Source organism: Micrasema longulum, unplaced genomic scaffold (genome assembly GCF_059751315.1).
Source record: "Micrasema longulum isolate JH-2025_06_02 unplaced genomic scaffold, ASM5975131v1 h1tg001639l, whole genome shotgun sequence".
In the NCBI taxonomy this organism is placed as follows: Eukaryota; Metazoa; Arthropoda; class Insecta; order Trichoptera; family Brachycentridae; genus Micrasema; species Micrasema longulum.
Window position 1 is genome coordinate 285,682 of NW_028278819.1, and position 21,675 is coordinate 307,356.

Here is a 21,675-nt window from a genome sequence, read left to right on the forward strand (position 1 = left end):
CTTTTACTTCACATAAGTCAACAGATGGAATAGTTGAGGAAATGTGCATGTTCAATGTTACACAGTCTGTAAAGTGGCCACTTGAACCAGCCAATGACAGGTCATAAGCCCTGTAAATGCCTAGACTTCAATATTCCTTTCTCAAAAATGTTTTCCCTCCCTGTTGAAATAAATTTAAATATAAATAACTCCCTAGGGAGGAAATCCAGCCAGTCTGCAAGCATTTGGACATACTCAAACATTGTAATACTGTATTTCTATTATATATATTTTACATGAAAGTATGGCGATCAGTCCTATGCTTCTGTTGCCAGCCCAGGAACAATGAAATATTGCGGTTTAAGCAACCGATAATATTTCACGCCCGCCTTGCCAGTCATCGAACCTAGAACCTCAAAAATTGTAGGCGAACATGGTGGACTTATCTCTACTCGATTTTCTAATTCAGAATTTTTACAGCCATAGAGTCGAAAACACTCGTTCAGTGTTATGCTTCTATTCCACATGAAACTGTATTCTTCATCCACCTTGATATAAAGAGCATTATTCAGTAAGATTTAAAAAATGGGGTGAAAAATAAAAAATACATTTCCACTTACTTTTCCAGTCCTTTAAAAGCGTCGGACTCTATATTGATGAGTTTGTTCTCATACAGAGTTAGAATCTCCAAGGTGTCCAGCCCTTCGAAGGCTCGACCGTGTAGGGCGCCCACCTTGTTATGGTTCATATTAAGTATTAGCAGGTGGTGGAGGTTGTGGAGGGCTGCGGAAGGAACAACCCCCAGGGAGTTTTGCGACACGTCCAGCTGGGTGAGGCCTTTACCTGTGAAAGAGAGTGGCATTTTACTAAGGGTTGTGTTATTTTGTCCTTTGTAAAATGGCAAGGGAATATAAAAGAAATATACATCTTACGTACAAGTATACCCTTTTACTTTAATAATTATTTATGGACATTTTCATATTGTTCTTAAAAGATTATTGAAAATAAACAGAAAAATGATTTTTATGAAAATATCATAAAAATTCCTTTGTTAAATTTTATTTGACCAACTAACAATTTTGCCTAAGTAGTCAGGAGTATTTTGAAAAAAAAAAGTAAATATTTTAAATGATTAACGAGTCTCAGAGATGCCCACTTAGACAAAGACCCTCGTTGGGCAATTAAAACTTTACCAACGAATTTAATTAATATTTTTACCCAAATCATCAGCTTCCACTTTTCATTCGAGTTCAATAAAGTTAGTTTATTTATCTACAAAAAACAAAAAATCATCAAACATTCAAATATTTGAAATATTTTAAGCATGAGCTTTGTAGTTAAACATTTCAATAAATGTTTGTGAATATTTATACATAACCACTTCCCTAATTTTCTATGTCTACCGGTTCCGAAACGTACCCGTCTTTTCATCAGGATGCTAATTACACTCACATGTAAATCCACGCACCGGTACACGTGTTAGCTTCTAGAAGTATGTGTTCTATTAGCATTTTAGTTGTATATTTTTGTCCGTATTAGTTAAGCTACTGTTCTGGCAAAGATACAGGTACGTCTCTAAATCAGAAAATATAGAAAAGTTGATAAGTGGTTGCATACAAATTTTACTGACATTTAGAAACAATACTATTTTAGAAAACAGGATTTATTCAAAACTTGAAATTGAAGACCTTGTTTTAAAAATTCAAATGTCTCAAACTAATATTTTTTTAGGTGAGTGTTTAAACTTAATACTATGGTTTTAAAATAATTATTATGTCTTTGATGATGAAATAATTTTGTGTACTTTTTATGCACTGTATAAAACTTGAAAATTTTATTTTATTACGTAATTCAACAAAGATACATACTAGAAAACATACAATTCAAAAGCATTCGTCGATACAATTTTACATGCATGTATGTTCAATTATAGAACAACACAAAATAGATTCTCATTTTTTTCTTTTTACTACATTTTTGAAATCATTATCTAGAATTAAGTGCACTTATGTCGGTGAGATGAGCTACGTTTGACATTTGCAAAAAGAAGTCTTTATTTGAAAATGAATTATGTTTTGAAATCCAACCATACCTAGGTAGTCGAGGTACCTACTTAAGTTTAATATTTAACTATTAATAATTTTTGGTTTTGGAATTCAATCATTAACAAGTACCTAGGTACCTAATTATCAACAAAAAGATTTTTTCCAAGGTAGTAGCAGGCAAGCCAACGTTCGGGCAGGACAACGTCTGTTGGGTCCGCTAGTATTAAATAAAATGTCAGTGTAACATTTGCTGTTTTTAGACAATATTTGGACTTTTGTGGTTTTCAGTGCAAACTATGAAGAAATTAGCATATTTTTAAAAATAAAAATAGAAGTTTTTCAGGAACTTATGTAAAAAGAAACTCTCAATAAAAATATTATATTACAAACTATCTAGAACACATTTGAACTGTCAAACAATGAATGATAGTGGCGTTACATAGTAATACAAATGATAACTGAAGAATATTTTCCGTTCATTAAAAAAATTGATCTGGAAAATAATTGCTGTTCTCACAAAAACGCTTAATTTCAACAGATTTTTATATGATAGGTGATTTTGAGGTACCTATGGTTTTTTTTTAGAAATTTAAAAAAAAAACTACTGTATAACCTCATAGCCAGAAAATAATGAAATCTTAAAATATCATGTTTTATATATATTTCATTTAAATTATTTATTGACAATTCTTGATGGAATGTCATTGTAATGATGTAATAACATATATTTCCATATAAGTTATTAATTTATAAAAATACTTGGTACACTTCCATTTATTTATTTTGACCAATTAGCGCTTTCACCCTCTAATGAGCATTTTCAGACTGGTGAATATTATACAGTGTAAGGGTAATTTATATAAAACTTAATATTATCTTAAGTGTAGGTACATTTAAAAATAAGTTGAAAAACATACAATACGCAACATTGCAATGGAACAGAGTGAGACAAATTATTGAAACATGTGTTGGCGGCGGTGTACTTTAAGAAAATATTCTATTATTTGAAATATATTTATTGTTTTATTACAATGTACAGGGTACAACTATGGGGGCTAATAAGGGTGAGTTTTTAAATTTTATCTGCTGATTTATTAAAATTCTATCACTATTATTAAGATAATATTTAGTTTTATATAAATTACCCTTACACTGTATAATATTCACCAGTCTGAAGATGCCCATTAGAGGGTGAAAGCGCTAATTGGTCAAAATAAATAAGTGGAAGTGTACCAAGTATTTTTTAAATTAATAACTTATATGGAAATATAAGTTATTACATCATTATATATAAATATCAATTTTGGACATGCGTTTTTTTTTTCGAACTAGGTCTTCAACACGATCCAATGAGAGAAAAAAATACAAAATGGTTACCAAGTATTGATGAGGAAAATCAAAATATATAAAACCACTTTCGTTGTAAAAAACGTTAATGTTGAGGTTCGTAATATAAAATGAATTTTAATAGATTTCAATCAATGATATATTTCACGATAAGTCATAAAATATTTAATCATGATAAATTTTGGATTCGTGTATTAGATGTCGCTATTAGTAAAACAAAGAAGTCACGGTATATTAATTAATTATTAATTCAAAAGGGTTTTGCTAAAATTTAGGAAGCAACTCTTAGGAAAATAGGTGCAAAGGTTTTCACGGTCACTGTTATCAATATGTTTCTTTTTTGGGTGATACCGCGTGTGTTGGATTTGTTCCGACATTTCGGCTACCATTGCAGCAGCCATTTCAGGGTAAACTGAATGACTCCTGCAATGGTAGCCGAAACGTCGGAACAAATCCAACACACACGGTATCACCCAAAAAAGAAACATATCGACAACTCTAAGGAATACATTGAATGAAAAATTTTCAAGTTAAAAATATCCTGAGATGTCTGATCGAAAGCAAAAATATGTTACAATATTTTAAAAATATTTTTATTGAAAAATGAAACCTTTTCCGACTTGACACTATTATAGTTATTATTTTACCAGCTTTAATGTTTGTCAAAAAAAAACCCTTTTTGTATTCAATAACATGATATTTTCTCTAAGATAGGTGCCCAAATTATACGCTAACGTAGGTTTATACGCTAAATTGTAATTGCTACGGATTGAAAAAAAATCATTATGATGTATTTTTTATTTATTATTTTAATTGTCTTCAAAGGTGTAAAAAATTATCATAATCTTCCTTATGAACTAAAAACTATTAAAAATAATATATCAATAAATAAATTTAAAGTTAATCTAAAGAAATTTTTTGAACTCGTATAAAAACAACATTTTATTTTAATTAGTATGAATGTTTTTTTGTTTTTATGTTTTTTTCTTTATTGACTTTATTTTTCTTTTTGGTGTACTCGTATTTAGAATTATATAAACTCTTTCAAATAAATAAATAACTTATATTTATAGGTGTAAAAAAAGTTTAAAAAAAATCTTTCATAATAAAATTAAATAATTTATAGGTGTAAAAAAAGTTAAATAAAATCTTTCATTTACATTTCAATTATGGTAAACTTACTTCAAAATCATAATTAGAGCAGTATTTAATTATCACTTTAATTGACGCACGTTAAAATATTTTAATTTCCGAAAAAAAACTCAACACGCGATTTTAATTTCGTAACTGTATTCACTAACTGGTTAATATTTTAAACGAAATACAGTCGTAAAACAGTAAAGTATTCTTATGGTAGTAAAATTGAAAATTTCCAAATGAACTTGCAGAAGGAAATTAATTCAATAACCGTATTTCCTAGCAGTTAAATATTTTGCGCTGTAAACCATTTGTAAAATTACGGTTCAGTTTTATCACGCCTGCCCTCAAAATAACGACCCCGTTTAACCTCTATATTCATAGTTACGTGACTGTTGAAACATGAACCTAACATTTCTGTTAACCTCATAATAGTATCAAATCTCAAAGTGATATCGTTTTATTTTAAGGCTGCGAAATTGATACTCTCGTACGTAAAATGTTTTTAGATAATGATGATAATTTAGTTTGTGTAATCTAATATACATTTTCTTGTAGAAAAGACTAAGATATGTAAAAATCATACAACTCTCTTAATTTTTAGATTTTTATTCATTTTTACCTTAGCTTTCTCTCTACGCAAGGCACAGATCTAATAGAAGTATTTTTTGGGCAGTAATTCCTCATTAAAATAAATTCGTCACTCATAAAACACACACAATAGTTCGGTAGTCAAATGGCAGAAGGGACCATCTGTAATTTTCAAAAATGTTCAGGAGAGCTGAAATAAGACTTAATTTCATGACTTTAATCCACAAACTAAAATATTTTCAAGTTACTTTTCAATAATAAAATACCATCCTAACTAACGCTGTTTTTTTTTTCCTTTTTCCATGTTTATTTACTGAAATATTAATTTAAACTTTTGAAAACTAAAACACAGAAAAAAATACAGATGGTCCTTTCTGCCATCTGACTACCGAGTTGTTTATGTATATTTTTTGTTAAGTTTTTTTTTTTTAAAGGAATGACTCCTAAGCCTTTATTTAAAGGCTTGTCAGCAGCTGGGATAGAGGGGATACGGAAGGAGGTAATGAAAAATACACCACAACACCCACACCAATTGAGAAAAAATCTATCTTGGATTTTTTTCTTGCATCTGGCGGGAATCGAACCCGCGACGCCAGTTTCACAATTGGCCGTCGAACAAACTGCGCCACGGCGCTTGTTTAAGTAATTTGTGCATAGGTTCCAATGAAGTCATAAAGATGAAACAGCGATGAGTTTATTCGAAAACTGTAAATTATTAACACAGTTTGACATTCACGGGCTTGGCGGATTGACGATCACAGGTTTTGTTTTAATACTGTCGAATGAGATTTATGACCATATACTGGACTTTGGCAAAGAGAAAACATATGGTGTCTAGATTTTGCTTTAGCACTTCCTTCACAGTAACCGTAGATAAAACCATAAGGAAGTTTATACGTCAGGGCCCGACGTAGAGCGCGCATTTGTATTAAGTTTTAAGATAGTATTATGCAACTTATAACTTGCATTCCGTCAAGAATAATCACAGGAAGGCTAAGCGATGAGCTTTCCAAAGCATGCATGGAAGCGGCAGTTTGCAGCTTAGGCAAAACTCCATGGGATAACCCTTTTGGAGTGCTGAGAGTCATCTCCCAGTACCAGAACTGTTCTAAAGTGCATGTAAGTGGTCTGGGAGCTGAGAAGATGAATTTTGGGTTGAAAAGAAAATGTCTTGTACCACGACAGTTCCAAACAAGGAAGCGGTATGAGACCTGAGATAAATGATTCTGCCTTCTAGGGATGATGCATGACCTTTTGTAGGTAAATCTGGTAGTGATGATGATGTACTTCAGGCTATTGCGGGGGATGAGGCGCGCAGGGTTAGCTAGTCAGCTGCGATGTTAGAAGAGTGACGTTGTGCGACCGAGACAGCGATACATGGGAAAAAACTCGTAGGTACCCGTTTCGGCCTCACGGTTCACACTTCAATAATTGACGCTAGCAGATGACAATCTTCAGTTCAAATGCGCAGAGCATCGAAACATTTATTTGAACTCTGCCAAATTTGGCCATCACCAATCGACTTTACTGCGCATCTGTGGACATACATTTTTTTTGCCTGCATCTTTATATTTCCATGTTTTTTTGTCGAGGTATCATTAACCGAAATTTTATTCATTATTACATTTACTTTTACTCATTTTTACATGTTTGTATTTTCTTTGCCAATTCCAGCAAATATGTTTATTTTGATTTTTTTATTCACCCATTTGAACACCCTTTGACTATCTTATATTCTCCAAAAATATACAAAATACTTTAGAATTTCAAAGATTTTTTTGAACCAACTTCAACTAACTCAAACATCTTTTTAAAAAATTTAATAATAATTTATTTTTTAAGTTCAACTGTAAAAAACTCTACAAAGAAAAAGTTTTTTTAGAATAAACTGCAAACAATCGTGTTTTATTATTTTTAAAATTTTATTACGGTGAAAAGTTTTTTCATTAATGGCCGTTTTAAATCGTTTTAATGTTCGCTTAAGCACTAGATTGAAAGCACCCCTAGACTTAATGTTCAATGATTATGAATTGGGTGCACATATTTCCCCAGTTTCACCCATAACCAAGCAAGTGTACCAGCTAAAGGCACGCAAGCAAATTATTCTGTAGCTGTGAAATCTTTGCTACGAAACTCACTCGTCCGAGTTATTTTTTGCCATAACTTTGGTTTGCGGTGGATTTTACTTGAAATTCATGCGCAAAGTTAAGTGCATTTTTTAGAGTTCTTTTGAGTTGAAATTTATGAAGTGCCTTAAAGTTTCGAACGAATTTCAAATGAACTCGTTTTATCCGTGAAGAAAACTATGAACGGCGGTAATTCACGAGAAAATAAATTATTAATGAACAAAAAGTATTTAAAAAAGAATTCATCTTTTTCGGCAGCTTTTTTCATCATTATTCCCCTGTGCGCACCGGACACTTAATTGGCACATTAAATGCAGCATATATCGATAATCTGTTACGCGATGATAAGGTGATCGGCCTTACGCTTCAAGTTTCAATCCAGGAACCTGAAATAATGCAGTGTAGTACTACAATTTCAGTCAATGTCAATTTCATGTCAACATTCCCAGGAATCGAACCGGGTACCTCAAGCGCGGTTGACTAACGCGCCAACTTGAAAGCACTCGTCCAGGATTCTGATTCTATTCCGTACTTAGAACTGTACTTTTTATTTGCTCGGACACATACTAAAATATCACAGCATTTTATTATTTGTTCAATGTGCCAGTTTCCATATAGGTATGTATTAAAAATTAAAGAAAAGTTTAATTTAAATATTTGTCTCAATGAGAAAGTTTAGTGGACTATCAAACTATGCCAATTTTTTTTTATGTTTATTTTCTTCATCGCTATAATTTGTTGTTTTTTTTGTTATTTTAACATCACTCCGCCCGTGACGTCACTGATGTCGGTGAGTTAGCTTCCCGGAAATTCTATCATGACACTATCATTGGTTGATTCGAAAGAAATGGTGACATAATTCAAAGTAGTCAATTTTTATAAAAATCTTTTTTTTTCATACAGTTTCATGCATAATACCAAGACTAAATCATTTTTTATATACAATTTCCCATAGCACGGAACTCCCTCATTGTTTATCTCTTCTTCTTCTTCACCATAATTGCTCTGTAAAGATGATGAAAAAATATTTTTGGCAGTAGGTATCTATAATTGTCGGCCTCGTGGTGTGGTGGTCAGTACGTTTGCTTACCATGCAAGAGGACTCGGGTTCGATTACCGATATAGTGGACATGAAGTATTTATTTAAAAAGGTGTTTTACACTATAATAATTTGTAGTCCCTGGTCCCTGGACTGGTATCTGAAGTGAAAGACTGATCATCTTACATTCATGTAACAAAAATGATCACGATTCACTTCGATTAGTGTACCTATGTATATCACCTAATGGTGCGGAATAGGAATGATATGATATATATGGTCCCAAATGAGTTTCTTTAATAACTTCTGGGAACATAATATGTACTTTTGGATAATTTGTTTTAAGTAGGTATATATAAAATTATTCTTTTAGTCAAAGGTCGTGCAGGCTCATCTGTCACACACAAATAATACAAAAGATCAATTTTTGGTATGACTTTTTCAAGTTTCATGTTCATTTGACGATTAGGGGATGTATTGCTTCCTTCATAATTTAACCCAGTAAGCTAAAACTGAGAACAGATAGTCAAATAAGCGTCGAAATCAAAAGATACGAAATTTGAATTCAATATTTCAAATGACGTGTTGACCTTTTTTACTTATTACCTCTGCACGCGATCTGCGTCTGACGGGACGCGGCATTCAGTGTAAATTCGAATTTATATCCCATTTTAATTTTCTGTCAAAATTTTAAAATGAGTCAAGATTATTATTTTATTACCATTATTTATTTACCCCTAAAATCGTTTTGAAGACAATATTTTCTTTAAATGTTACCTCAAAAGTAATTTTAAAGATAATAATTTAAATTTCATTTAAATGTTTAATTTTCTAATGTAATTTGCAATATATTATGATACTGACATTATAATCGAAATGCAGTATTTATTTTAATAATTTCAAATCTAGTATTCCAGCATAAAGCGTATAAAAAATATTTTAAACGATTTCAATTTAGTTAAAAATAATTGACAGCTTGGTATATTAAATATACAACCTTTGTGACTTCGAATAAGAGAAACGGAATTTTTCCGTTTGGCTTAGACAATAAACCTTGAATAATTTATTAAATTTGGTATTATTATGTAAACTATTGACAACGCCGTCATATTTACATAAAATAATAAACCAAAAAGTAAATACAATGGACTATCTATTTCCGATATCTGTCTTTCTATATCATAACTCCATTGTTTTGGTTAAATCATTTAATTTGTCTTAATATAAAACACAAGAGATTTTTCCCTTGGAATGCAGATCGATACATTGTTTTTAAAAATAAATATTTGCGATGTTTTGAGTATGTCTAAATGCTTGCAGACTGGCTGGATTTTCTCCCTAGGGATGTGTTCATATTTAAATTTGTTAAACAGAGAGGGAAAACATTTTTGAGAAGGCAGAATGGGGAATGTTACACAGTGTGTAAAGTGGCCACTTAAACCAGCCAATGACCAATGTTTTCTCTCTCTGTTGCAACTAATTAAAATAAATATTTGCGTTCGAATGATCAACAGAAGTATTTAAATTTTAATTCCATTTTCAACGAAATGTAAATAACTCACTTTTAGGAAATAAGAAGCAAATTTGAGTTAGAGTGGGATTCGAGCCGCGGACCTCAGATTCGTTAGTCCGCAATAGATTTTGAAACAATATTTTAAGTTTGCAGACTGGATTTTGACCCCTAGAAGTCATCAAAATTAACAAATTACACCAGGGATGTAGAACATTTATTGAAGTCTAGGTATTAACAGGGCTTATGACCTGTCATTGGCTGGTTTGAATGGCTACATTTTACACTCTTACTTTTATTTGACAGAAAAGAGCAGTAATTTTGGTTTAGATATTAGAGTAATAATTTAATAGAGTCGCCCATACGCAGAAAAACCATTCTTCGATTATTGACCATACACTTAGATACATATTATAGCAATACGAAGGGCCGTAGCGTTAAAAATTGCGAGCGCAAACCGTAACCGTCCATAATACGTTTGTTGTTGAACAAAAAGTTAAAATCAAATCAAATAATTGAGAACGCTTTTTTTTCCATGCAATAGAACTTAAAGGCTTCTCTAGAGAATTATTACTCTCAAGTTTCAATACAACTTACCAATTGAACTTAGAGAAGATTCCTCAACCACCGCCAAGCTGCTGTTGTGAATTGTTAGGTGACGAATATCCAGACCGAGGAATATGAATCCTTGGAGTTTCGGAAGGTTGTTATGGCGCAACTTCAAGTAGAATATTATTGCTGATCGACCTTTCAATGCAGCCATTGCTCTGAAAAAAAAAAACTCATTATTAAACATTAAACATCAACCGCAGTGTATTCAACACGAAATTCTTCAAAGGTTTTGCACAAATTAATATTTAACCGTATAAATGCCAATGATATCCTTGCTTAGATAAACCTTAATGTACCTCTCCGTAACTTGCGTACCAATCCTGTCTTTGCTGTGAGAAATTATAAAACTAACATCGGATTCTTTTCCCCTCTACCGAGGACCCTCAGAACAGTGAACAAAATCTCACTAAACGGCACTGTCGATGTGTTCCTACAGCAAGGGCAGGCATTTAAGAAGCAAGCGGAGTTGTCTCTCCTGACTCGCGACGTCACACTTCCCATTTCCGCCTATATTATGCCATATTTATACCTTTTGTAAATTTAACTTGACTTTAAGGCTATTTAGATTAATTATTACTCATTATTGCCAATCTATTATGGCTTACTTAAGCCTGTTGATTGGCTTAAAAAAAATTGATTGAAAACTCATAAATTAATAGAATATTTTTACACACTTAAAATACAAACAATTATTTTAGCAAAATATTACTAAAACAATTTGAAAAACAAGTTATGAATAAAGACTATAAAAATAAAAACTTAATAGTATCGTGTCGACTTATCGTCATCATCATTACTACCCCCCCGCACCTAGTAATGCATATGGAATTTTATTATAACTCCAATTGCAACATATCTACAAGTTTTACACTTCGGGTGCCAGTGCAGGAATAATTAGTAATTTTAGCAAAAAACTTTATTGTAAAACAATATCACAGATCGCCCTACAATAAAATACCTAAAAAGCAAGGTAAGCAAGCGCGCCAAACACTCCACTCAATTATCTTCACTCAATTTTCTTTATAAGATTTTTTACTTGAGGTGTATGTATGTATCTAGATAATATTTTTAGTTTAACCATCCAAAATATGGATAGTCAAAGTGGTTCAATGAGAAGTATAAGAACTTAAAATTATGTTGTTACAATAATTATATACATAAATATGGGATATAATGGATGTAAACCTATGTATTAAAACATGGTATTTTGTATAAGGGAATGCCTACCCAACCACTATACTATCCTAAATCTTCGGGCGTGATTAACTCTATTATCAGGGGTAAGATCTTTCTTGGGCTCTCGATACAAAACTGTTACACAAGTGCAAACAAAAGACAACGTAAGAAAATATAACAATATGTAGTTAATAAAAAACAAAGGAATTTGATAGTAACAAGTTTGTTTAATTACGGAAAATACATCCGAAGCTGAATTATATTTGAGTGCAAAATTCCTAAAGACCATTGTTCCAGATTTGATGCGATGGCGGACAATTTAAGAGTATTTGACTGAACTTTTCAACTATGTATTTGATAAATGAAGATGAGACTGCGATGCTTAGATGTTTGTCTATCATTTCAGCAAGGGGGGGAAAAGGGAAAGTCCCCTACCATGACACTCCCTGAAATTACACGTACACCGGTGGACATCATAGAAAGTGCAGGTGAAAACGCACCCTGAAATTATATTTCATAGGACCTACAGGGGACAACTAAGGGTCGTAACAAACCACGGTTTGTTGCAGTGCTCCCCAGAAACTTTGCGAGAGTTCGTAGATTAGATGAATGGATTTTCGGGAAATAGGCTAATGCGAATCTCAAGAAGCTCAAGCCCAAAGTGTTGACGTAATAATACTGTAAAATGATAATGTATTACTCATTAATCCACAATATATTGAAAAATTCACGAGTAAACACCCGTACATTCACGGCACTCGAGAAAATTTATTTATTTATTTTATTCACAATATATTTATTCAACATTTATTGAGACACAAATCCAAACTCCAATGAATCAAAGTTCTGTGTTTAGTTGGAATAAATATCTGAAAAAAACATGGATAATACTTCAAAACATAAGTTCCTCCATTAGGTCTATGGAGTTTGAATCAATTGGTCGGACAAACGGAGATGTTACTTGCGTGGAGATACCCAGATCCATGCCCTAAGGGAGTATATGAAATCAGGCAATAAAGAATATTAATAATTGTGCAAAGAGAACAGTCATTTACTTTAGCAGGTTAAAGAGGTCTGTGCGAAAAACTTATCAATTTATTACTGAATCAGGGACTTTGCGACCAGTAAATGAAATCAATCTAAAATATTGGTTTTCCAATCAGTGGAAAATCAATGGCCGTTAATTTAAATGCATAACGGAAAGTTATTAAATAAATACTTGTTTATAACTCAACGGATTTAAATAATACTAATATGGTTCAGATAGTATGATAGTTTACAAAAGTAGCGAGGATCAGGAAAATATAATGTACATATGTGTAAAATAATTCAGTCACATAAATATCCTCCGTATCAATAGCGGTTTCAGCTCTTTTACTTCACAAAAATGTGGATGTTCAAATATAGGAAGAAAGCTAAATGTTACACTTTGTAAATTCTCTACTTATACAGCTAGGGACAAATTTTCAGCCCTGTACTTATTCCTTTTTTTATAATTATTTCAATTTTAGTTGTAAGATGTTAATCTTAATAACTCCTCAGAGGTAATTGATTAAGTAATAAAATTGCTGAACTTAACTAGATGTTTTTCCTTGTACCACAACAGGCCAGGAGGCCTATAATTTATTATTAAACATCAACCGCAGCGTACCAAACAAAAAAATATTGCAATGAATGCCTCGACACGGGTTGTGCCCAGTGAGGTATTCATATTTAAAAATAATGTGTTATGTAAAACGTGAAATAAAAAATAAATGAAATAAAATTAAATTAAAATAAATATTCTACTAAAAAATCACTAAAACAGTTTGTATTGCAAGTTATTTATAACTTTTATTTATAATATTTATAAAATCTATAAAAATATAAACTAAACATTTCCGTGTCGACTTATCACCATCATCATCATTACCCCCCCGCACCAGTAGTAGTAAACAGCTCAGAATATCAGGCTTGTAAAAACTCAGATTATTTTTTTTGTTCTCCCGGGGAATTGAACCTGAAACCACCTGCGTGAGATAAATAGCTTACTCTATCACACTACGAAGGCCGCCATTTTAGAAACAAGAGATAAAAGCAAAAGTGCTTTTCTTTGTACTCTTTTTTATGTACTAACTTTAATTAAAAAGTAAATAACTTTAGCCGGCTAGGTAATGATTCAAATTAATTAATATATTTTTTTACCTGTATTTAAAACAGTAACCGAAAATGAGTTTAAATAACCAATTCAAAATAAACATTGAAAATTATTTTTCTGTACATAATATTTTCTTCCATTGGTTGTGAAGATCCTTTCAATAAATTTCGTTTTTTATTTTCTCATGTGTGTCGAATCTATAAAAATATTACTACGAACCCAAAAAAATAATTTCATCTACAAAATGTTGTCCCTTCGAATTCTCGTAATAAAAAGTCGTGATGTTATATTTTTTTCTCCTATAATAAATAAAGATGATCGTGAAGGTTTTCCTCCACACATTTTACTTCAATATTTTTTTATTGAATGGCTTTCAAGTTGAACTAACGGGTATATGTAATGTTAAACACATGAATAAATACTTGGGTAAAAATATTTGGGAAAATGCTTTGTGTAAATTATGCAAATACTTTGGTAAATAAATTTTTGACTTAGGGAAATCTGTTCTAAGATTATTATTTTATTTTATTTTATTCTATTTTATTTATTATTATTTTATTTTTTTTGCACCACAACAGGCCAGGAGGCCCAATTACAGTGGTAAATCACATCACAGAACACCCAGGCTTGAGAAAAATCACATTTTAATTTTTGTGTTCTCACCGGGAATCGAACCCAGAATCTTCCGTGCGTGAGTCAAGTTATCAAATGATTGGATCATCAATAACATTTCTATATTTACAATAGATGGGTTAGGAGTTTTTTGAAATAATTATTTTTATATTTAATTTTTTTGTTTGGTTTAATCACTGGGGTATATCGTGGGCATAGAATTAAGAATAGTCCAGAAACCGCTTACGCACATCAAACAGAAGGCGACTAAACTCCTCATAAATAAGTAGGTTTACGTTTTGACCCATTAGTGTCTTTGTAGATGTCGCTCAGTACGCAACTCCTGATTCAAATTTAACCATGCCGTGTTGTGTCCTTTTTAAGTGTAGAAATACTGCTAGGATCTTTAAAAAAAAGGATGCAATCACATTTCATGTGTAATTATCAAATAAATTTGTATGTCACAAATGCATTATTTAAAAATTCAATTATTTTTTTATTTGTCAGATTGTCAAAGAAACAAAATGGAAATATTGTTTGTGTTGCCAGGGTAGTAAACTTTTTTTACCCTACTTTGCTCATATAAAAAGAGAAAAAATGAAAATTGAACCTCGGATTAAACAACGCCGTGTTGGACATTTGACCGACATTTTCTTTAAAACATAAAGTATTATTAAACATTATATAAAAATAATTGTTTTATGTAAAATAAAATTTGTCTAATATTTTAAGTTTAAAATTAATTAATTCAATTACTCTTATTAAATGACCCTTTACTTATCTCCTCTGTTGTGTCAATCAATGTTTCCGAGTGCACAATAAAATTTAAGAAAAATTAACAAATTGTTTTTTTTTTACCTTACATTTGTGTTATTGTTATATTCTTCGCGATCTGGCAATATTACGCCATGACTTCAAGTATGCGCGCGGCGAAAGTGTTTCATTTTTTTATTGTATGTATTGTTTTTTTTTATGTTGATAAAGGTTTTATTTTTTTAAAAAAGTAGTATTATTGCAACATTAAAACTAGGGTTTAGTAGGTAGCAATAAATATAACGCCGAACATTTCAAATGCATTATACACAATATATATGACGAGTAGTATATAATTCTCTGCTGTCTCGCAGCAGTCTCCCGTAATGGTCTCTTCCTTTAGACAAAATCCAAACTCGTACGTCATTTTTGCTATGCACTCACTTGTTGATGTGTATCGGGTCCGTGAACTCGCACAACAGGTCCAAGCCGTTCTTCTTCACGCTGCACGAGCAGGGCGCGATGTCCGCGTGCGGCGGGCACTGCTGCGCCGCCTGCGGAGCCGCCCTCGGGCACAGCGCGCCCAGGGCGGCCAGCGCCAGCCACCACGCCAGCATGCTGCTCGCGCCGCTACTGCCCGCCACGCCCGCCCGCCGTCGCGCCCATCGCACGGCGCGGCCTCCGCTGGGACTGTAAACGAAAATGACTACGTCAACCTATGCTGTATTTTATTTTAAAAGATTTACGGACCAAGTTCAATTTAAACATCTTTATTATAACGAAAAAAATCGTATACAGTAACATAAAAGCAGATACGAAACAATAACAAGAAAAGACAATGGTAAACAAATAAGGAGCAACCTCAAAGTAATAATGAATATGGTAAAGCCTTATCTCTATGTTTCATAGAACGGAAGCGTTTTGTACCATAAAACCATAAAACATGTGAACCATAAAAAGCCGTATTTCAATTTATTTAATATTATTATTACTAACGGCCGTAGCCAATTTGTAAAAACAAAATAAGTTTAATACAAAGTTAATGAACAGAAAAAAAACATTGTTGATTGTTATGGTTAAACTCAATAAAAGTAATGTAAAGTAAAAACGAATAAAAAAGTATAGTAAAACAGTGAAGTAAAGAAGCAAAGTAGCAAACAAGAGATGCATTTGAAGTTTGTAAATCTTACATTATTAGGAACACAAATTCAGCAAAAATAAATATAAAAAGACCTTAATGTTGGTATAGTATATAAACATAATAAAATATAGATTTGTTGCAGCAGAGAGGGAAAACATTTGAGAAGGGAATATGAAAGTCATAAAACAAACAATATATAATTCACACAAGTTAACAAATGGAAGAGTTGAGGAAGTGTGGATGTTCAAACATAGGCAGAATGGTGAAGGTTACACAGTATGTAAAGTGGCCACTTAAACCAGCCAATGACAGGTCATAAGCCCTGTTAATGCCTAGACTTCCAAATTCCCTTCTTAAAAAAAACAGAGAACTGTTGCACCTAATTCAGATCTAAATGACTCCCTTGCGAAGAAATCCATTCAGTCTGCAAACATTTGGACATACTTAAAACATTGTTGAATTTAAACAAGTAATAAAATCTGCCATAAATTAATATTAAATCCAATCATGATGGCACTTAAAAACGTTTTAATTATAATTTTGATCTTTTGCTTCTCAAATGTATTGATCAATAATAAATTATGGGATCCAGTTTGATTATAAATATAAGGAATTTAATGAGATTTGTTTTTTTTTTAAATTTTTTTAATTAACTACTTGCTCGACAATGTTTGAGTATGTCCAAATGCTTGCAGACTGGCTGGATTTCCTCTCTAGGGAGTTATTCATATATAAATTAATTGCATCAGAGAGGGAAAACATTTTTGAGGAAGGAACATGGAATTCTAGGCATTTACAGGGCTTATGACCTGTCGTTGGTTGGTTTAAGTGGCCACTTTACAACTCTTTCTAGAGTTGAGAAAATGTGGGTGTTTAAACATGGGCAGAATGCTGAATGTTACACAGTGTGTAAAGTGGCCACTTAACCAGCCAATGACAGGTCATAAGCCCTGCAAATGCCTAGAATTCCATGTTCCTTCCTCAAAAATGTAAAGCCCTGTAAATTCTTAGACTTTAAAATTACCTTCTCTAAAACTTTTTATCTCTCTGTAGCAATTAATTAAAACAATTTTCTCACATACGAAGGTACTGGTTGGGGCTGGAGTGTTCCGTAATGCGTCCGTATTCTAAGATAAAATTCAAGGTGAGGTAAGTATTTTCTAATCTCGTATTCAGAGAATAACTTGAAGGTGAGGACAGTAGAATGAACTTTCTTCACCTTCAATCATGTCTGAAAATACGGCCGTTAAACACCAAACATAACAGAGATGATACGTGGACTTTTAGTCTAATGCTTAGTAATTTTGGGTAAAAGGTTTCAGTTACATAATCAATAGGTTCATGTAAAATAAGTTTAAATATAGATAAAATGTTGATAAAGATTCGTTTTGTGTTAATATTATAAGAATGTAATTAAAATATATCAAAATGTTACTAAATAATCTGGAAAATATAACTCAATAAAAAAACCTAAATGTAATCTATTTTGTAGTTTAAAGGGTAAAATTTAAATATCATACCTCATTGGCTTCTATTTATACAAATTTAAGCACATTTTGAAGTGTAATATGATTATGTTGATGGCTTTTCTCTTACGTACATAAGTACCTTTTGAGTCAATTTGAATAATTTATGTTTTCAAGTTTCCAAATAAGTACAATATAATTTATAATTACGGCACGTATCATAAGCACGTCTAAGGAAGCAGTTTATCGTGTTTTATAAGTATAATGAACGCTTTGTTCAAACATGCGAAAGCATCTAAATTCTTTACGTTAGTTGTTTTCCTTAAGTAATCGATATCAAAACGTGACTAGAATCATCAAAAAACATTATAGCGTCCTTTGAAATCAATAGAACAAGCTGCGTTTGAAACAATACTAATCTTTTCGTTTTTAAAGATATGTGTACATTGGTATTTTTGTACTGTTTTATGTTAAGGTTAGATCTAAGAAGAGGCAGTGTCCATTGATTTATTTTTTACCATGATATTGTTAAAAAATAACCACTCTTAAAAATGAGTTTTTCAGCAAATTGGCTTATAATGAGCATTACAATTATACATAGTAATTTTAGGACGTATTATAAAAATATGCATACATTTTAAAGATATTGCCCTAATTTCACAAAAATATCAATTGCAGTATCGGAACGTTTAGGGTGTATTGGTGAAATAACGGTATTTTCAGATTACTGATAACAAAAATGTGAAAATAAGATAAGAAAAATACTGAATATTATAACGGCGTACAACGTGTGTTAAAAAATGTTGTTTTTTGAGACTTAAATATTAGTTCTCTTAGTGAAATAAGATTTTCAAATACTCGTGTATTTGACAAAAATAAAAAACCTTTTTTGAAAAGCTAAAATATATATTTTTTTAATAATGAAAAAATGGAAAAATATCATTTACACAAATGTTTACATTCTAGGGCCTTTTTAGTCGTAAATAAACATATAAGAAAGTATGAAGCAAATGGTGGCTAAGCGGGGTGGGGAGCGAACCTTAATTATCTTGATCCGCTGTCGGCGACACTGCTTATGGAATACAAAGCTATCATTATTTTTTTATTTTTTTATATATCTGTTTATTTCTCCCATTATAATATTTGTTTATGTATGTTGAAATATCTGACGTAAACAAACTTCAAACAATATTTCAGCTTATAAATTTGACACACTAAGTAAAGTAATTTGTCATTTAAGAAGAATGATCCTATTAAAACGCGCTGAGCCAAGAATATAAAGTCCAGCGTCTCCTACAAATCGGTACAGGAAAAAGCTTTTCCAGGGAGATGTCTTAGTGAAAAGCAGGAAGATGTTTTTATGTTCTCACCCAAAATGGTAGGAAATTTCCCCCCGTATCAAAGGGATTCCTAAATACGTCAAAAAACTCCTGCTTTTTACCTTCATAACAAGAATGTTTGAATATAAATCAAATAATACGGGAACAGGTGAGGATAAGAAAAAACACTCTTATAACATTGGGGTGAATGTCCCCTTCTGTATATTACCTTCGCATTTTTGTACGTTCAAGGGTCCCCATAAATAAAATAACATCGTTGCTAGGAATTCACGCTACGCTAGCCTCAAAAACAAATATAATTGATTACCAAGAGGTTTTCTACACAATGTAATTAAAGTAACTTTTCATTTAAAGGGATGAAATAATATTTAGAATTGATTTTACGATCGTTCAAGCCTTCATAAATAACGCACGCTTAAGAAATGCTGGTTTGAAATATCGACTGTCTTAGTTCTTACTTTTACTATATAATTATATATTTTTAAATGGCACATCATAATAGGTAAAACCCGTTTAAAAACTCCCCACTAGCGACCAGGTTTTGTTGTGACCGATATCGTCTAACAAAACCTGGTCACTGGTGAACAATAAACTTTAAATTAAAGGCGGTCAAAACACAAAACGCATTTTACTAATTGTAATAATGAGACAACAAGAAACGTCAGAAAAGTAGCTCAAGGCATTAACAAAAATAGAACATTTTAAAAATTGAAAATAAACACAAATTTTATTGTTTTTGTATTGAGTGAAGTATGTAAATGGCCAAATTTACGCCGTATAGCTCTAGTAACGAATAAATATGTAATATTTTTGCACTTTTATTTACCGGTTTTTTTTTATAACGCATTCAATTCTTATCCGATAATGTTTATTTATTTCTCAATTTGAAGACAGTTTTTTGGAAAACGGTTAAAGCGAAAGAAGGTGATATTTAAAAATCATTTTTCACGTAGAAGTTCATTTTCAACAGTTCATTCAGAGAGCGAAACACGATTTTCATTGCGCTAACGCGAAGTGGGATAGATATTATATGAAATACGAAATAAAATATGAAACGAAGGCATGACATGCCAAGGGGTTAGTGTTAATTTCGTTAAAACGTTCAATCTATTATTTTGTATTTCTTTTCAATTTATACATTCAACTAATGTGCTTGATAATATCACAATGATTGATTTTCCCTTTGTTCATAAATATGAATATTTCCGACAATCATATAAATGTAATTTCAGTTCGCATCAGTAATCGAGAGTTTTGATCAATTTCATGGCAGGAGCGTTCAATAATTCAATAACTAATAATCATATTAATTTTTGGGTACATATACCAGCGTACAGTTTTATTATTTATTTTTTGAAACATACATTCAACAATTATTAAATTACACATTTAAGATATGGCTGAAAAAAGACCAGCAAAATTTCTACGTAAATAATTTGAATGAAATAATGGTTCATTTTAAATGTGTGTGTACGAGGGTTGTGTAAAAAATAAGGTTCAAGATTTTTTTTCAGGTTCCAGATTTTTTTTTTTTAACTGAAAAATACACCATTGAAAAACTAAATTTCTTAACTATTTTTCAACATAATCACTAGATTTTTCAACTCATTTTTGATGACTATTAATTGACTTTTGGAATCCAGCTTCAAAGAAGTTAGTTAAGAAATGTACATATATATGAACAAATAAAATAGAAATTGAAAATAGAAAAGTCATTGGCTGGTTAGTGGCCACGTTACACACTGTGTAACATTGACCATTCTGCCCATATTTGAACATTACAAAACAGTATTCCTTTAATTCTTTAATCTGTTGATGTTTGTGAAGTTAAAAAGCTGAAACCTTTATTTGTGCGGGTGAGATTCATCAAATTGATTTATTTTACCTACACACTAGGCAATGCCTGAAAAATTTTTTTTCCAATTTCTATACTTTCTCATAGGCCAAGTGGATTTATCAACAATTTTTTGAGTTTGTCCAAACGCTTGTAGACAAAGACTGGATTCAACTCCCTAGAGAGCTGTTAAAATTAAATAATTACAACAGGGATAAAGAACATTAAAAAATGTCTGCTGACAAAATTGCCATAAGGATAGTCAACCTCCACCGTGGAGTGGCCACTCAAGAAAAAGAACTTTAAGTAAATTTCAAGTCTTGAAAAGACAAACCGCGATCATCAAATCTTCATCCGCACTCGGTAGTGCATAGGACATTGCATTGTTAAATCAAGTGCAATGTATCTCGATCATCAGTCCTACGCTTTCGGTGCCAGTCCAGGGACAATTAAATACTTCAGAGGAAAATCTTCAACCTTCCCGGCAATCGAATCTAGGACCTTAATCATAGAAGGTAAACGCTTGGTAAACACCTTTTCAAACTTAATATTAAAATCTGTCAATTAACCACAATACGATTAAAAAGTTGGTCTTAAACCCGTTCTTAACCGTTAAATTATTCCTTCCTAAAACGCCCAAACTTCCGCAGATACGTACATTTGAATAAAAATGTTTTTCAGACCCTTTTGTGGAAAATGCTGATTGTATTTCTACATATTTGTAAATCCCTTTAACCCCATGGTCACGTAACTTGTTGTTATGCTTTCTACTTAGGTATTTGATTTACCCGAACGTGACGCACACAAGAAAGTCCTAAATAAATATGGGA

At 31.7% G+C, this 21,675-nt stretch overlaps 1 protein-coding gene across 2 annotated transcripts in view; it reads right to left on the bottom strand.

Moving 5' to 3' along the window:
- Positions 1-21,675, bottom strand: part of LOC148274497 (uncharacterized) — a 250,939-nt gene that overhangs the window by 75,206 nt on the left and 154,058 nt on the right. For both annotated transcript variants that reach the window (XM_088237034.1, XM_088237033.1), the window contains exons 2-4: positions 15,509-15,754; positions 10,372-10,541; positions 600-822 (exon numbers count right to left, since the gene is read on the bottom strand). In XM_088237034.1, coding sequence (XP_088093160.1) covers positions 600-822; positions 10,372-10,541; positions 15,509-15,681 — 566 coding nt within the window. In that variant the 5' untranslated portion in view covers positions 15,682-15,754. The remainder of the gene's footprint in view (positions 1-599; positions 823-10,371; positions 10,542-15,508; positions 15,755-21,675) is intronic.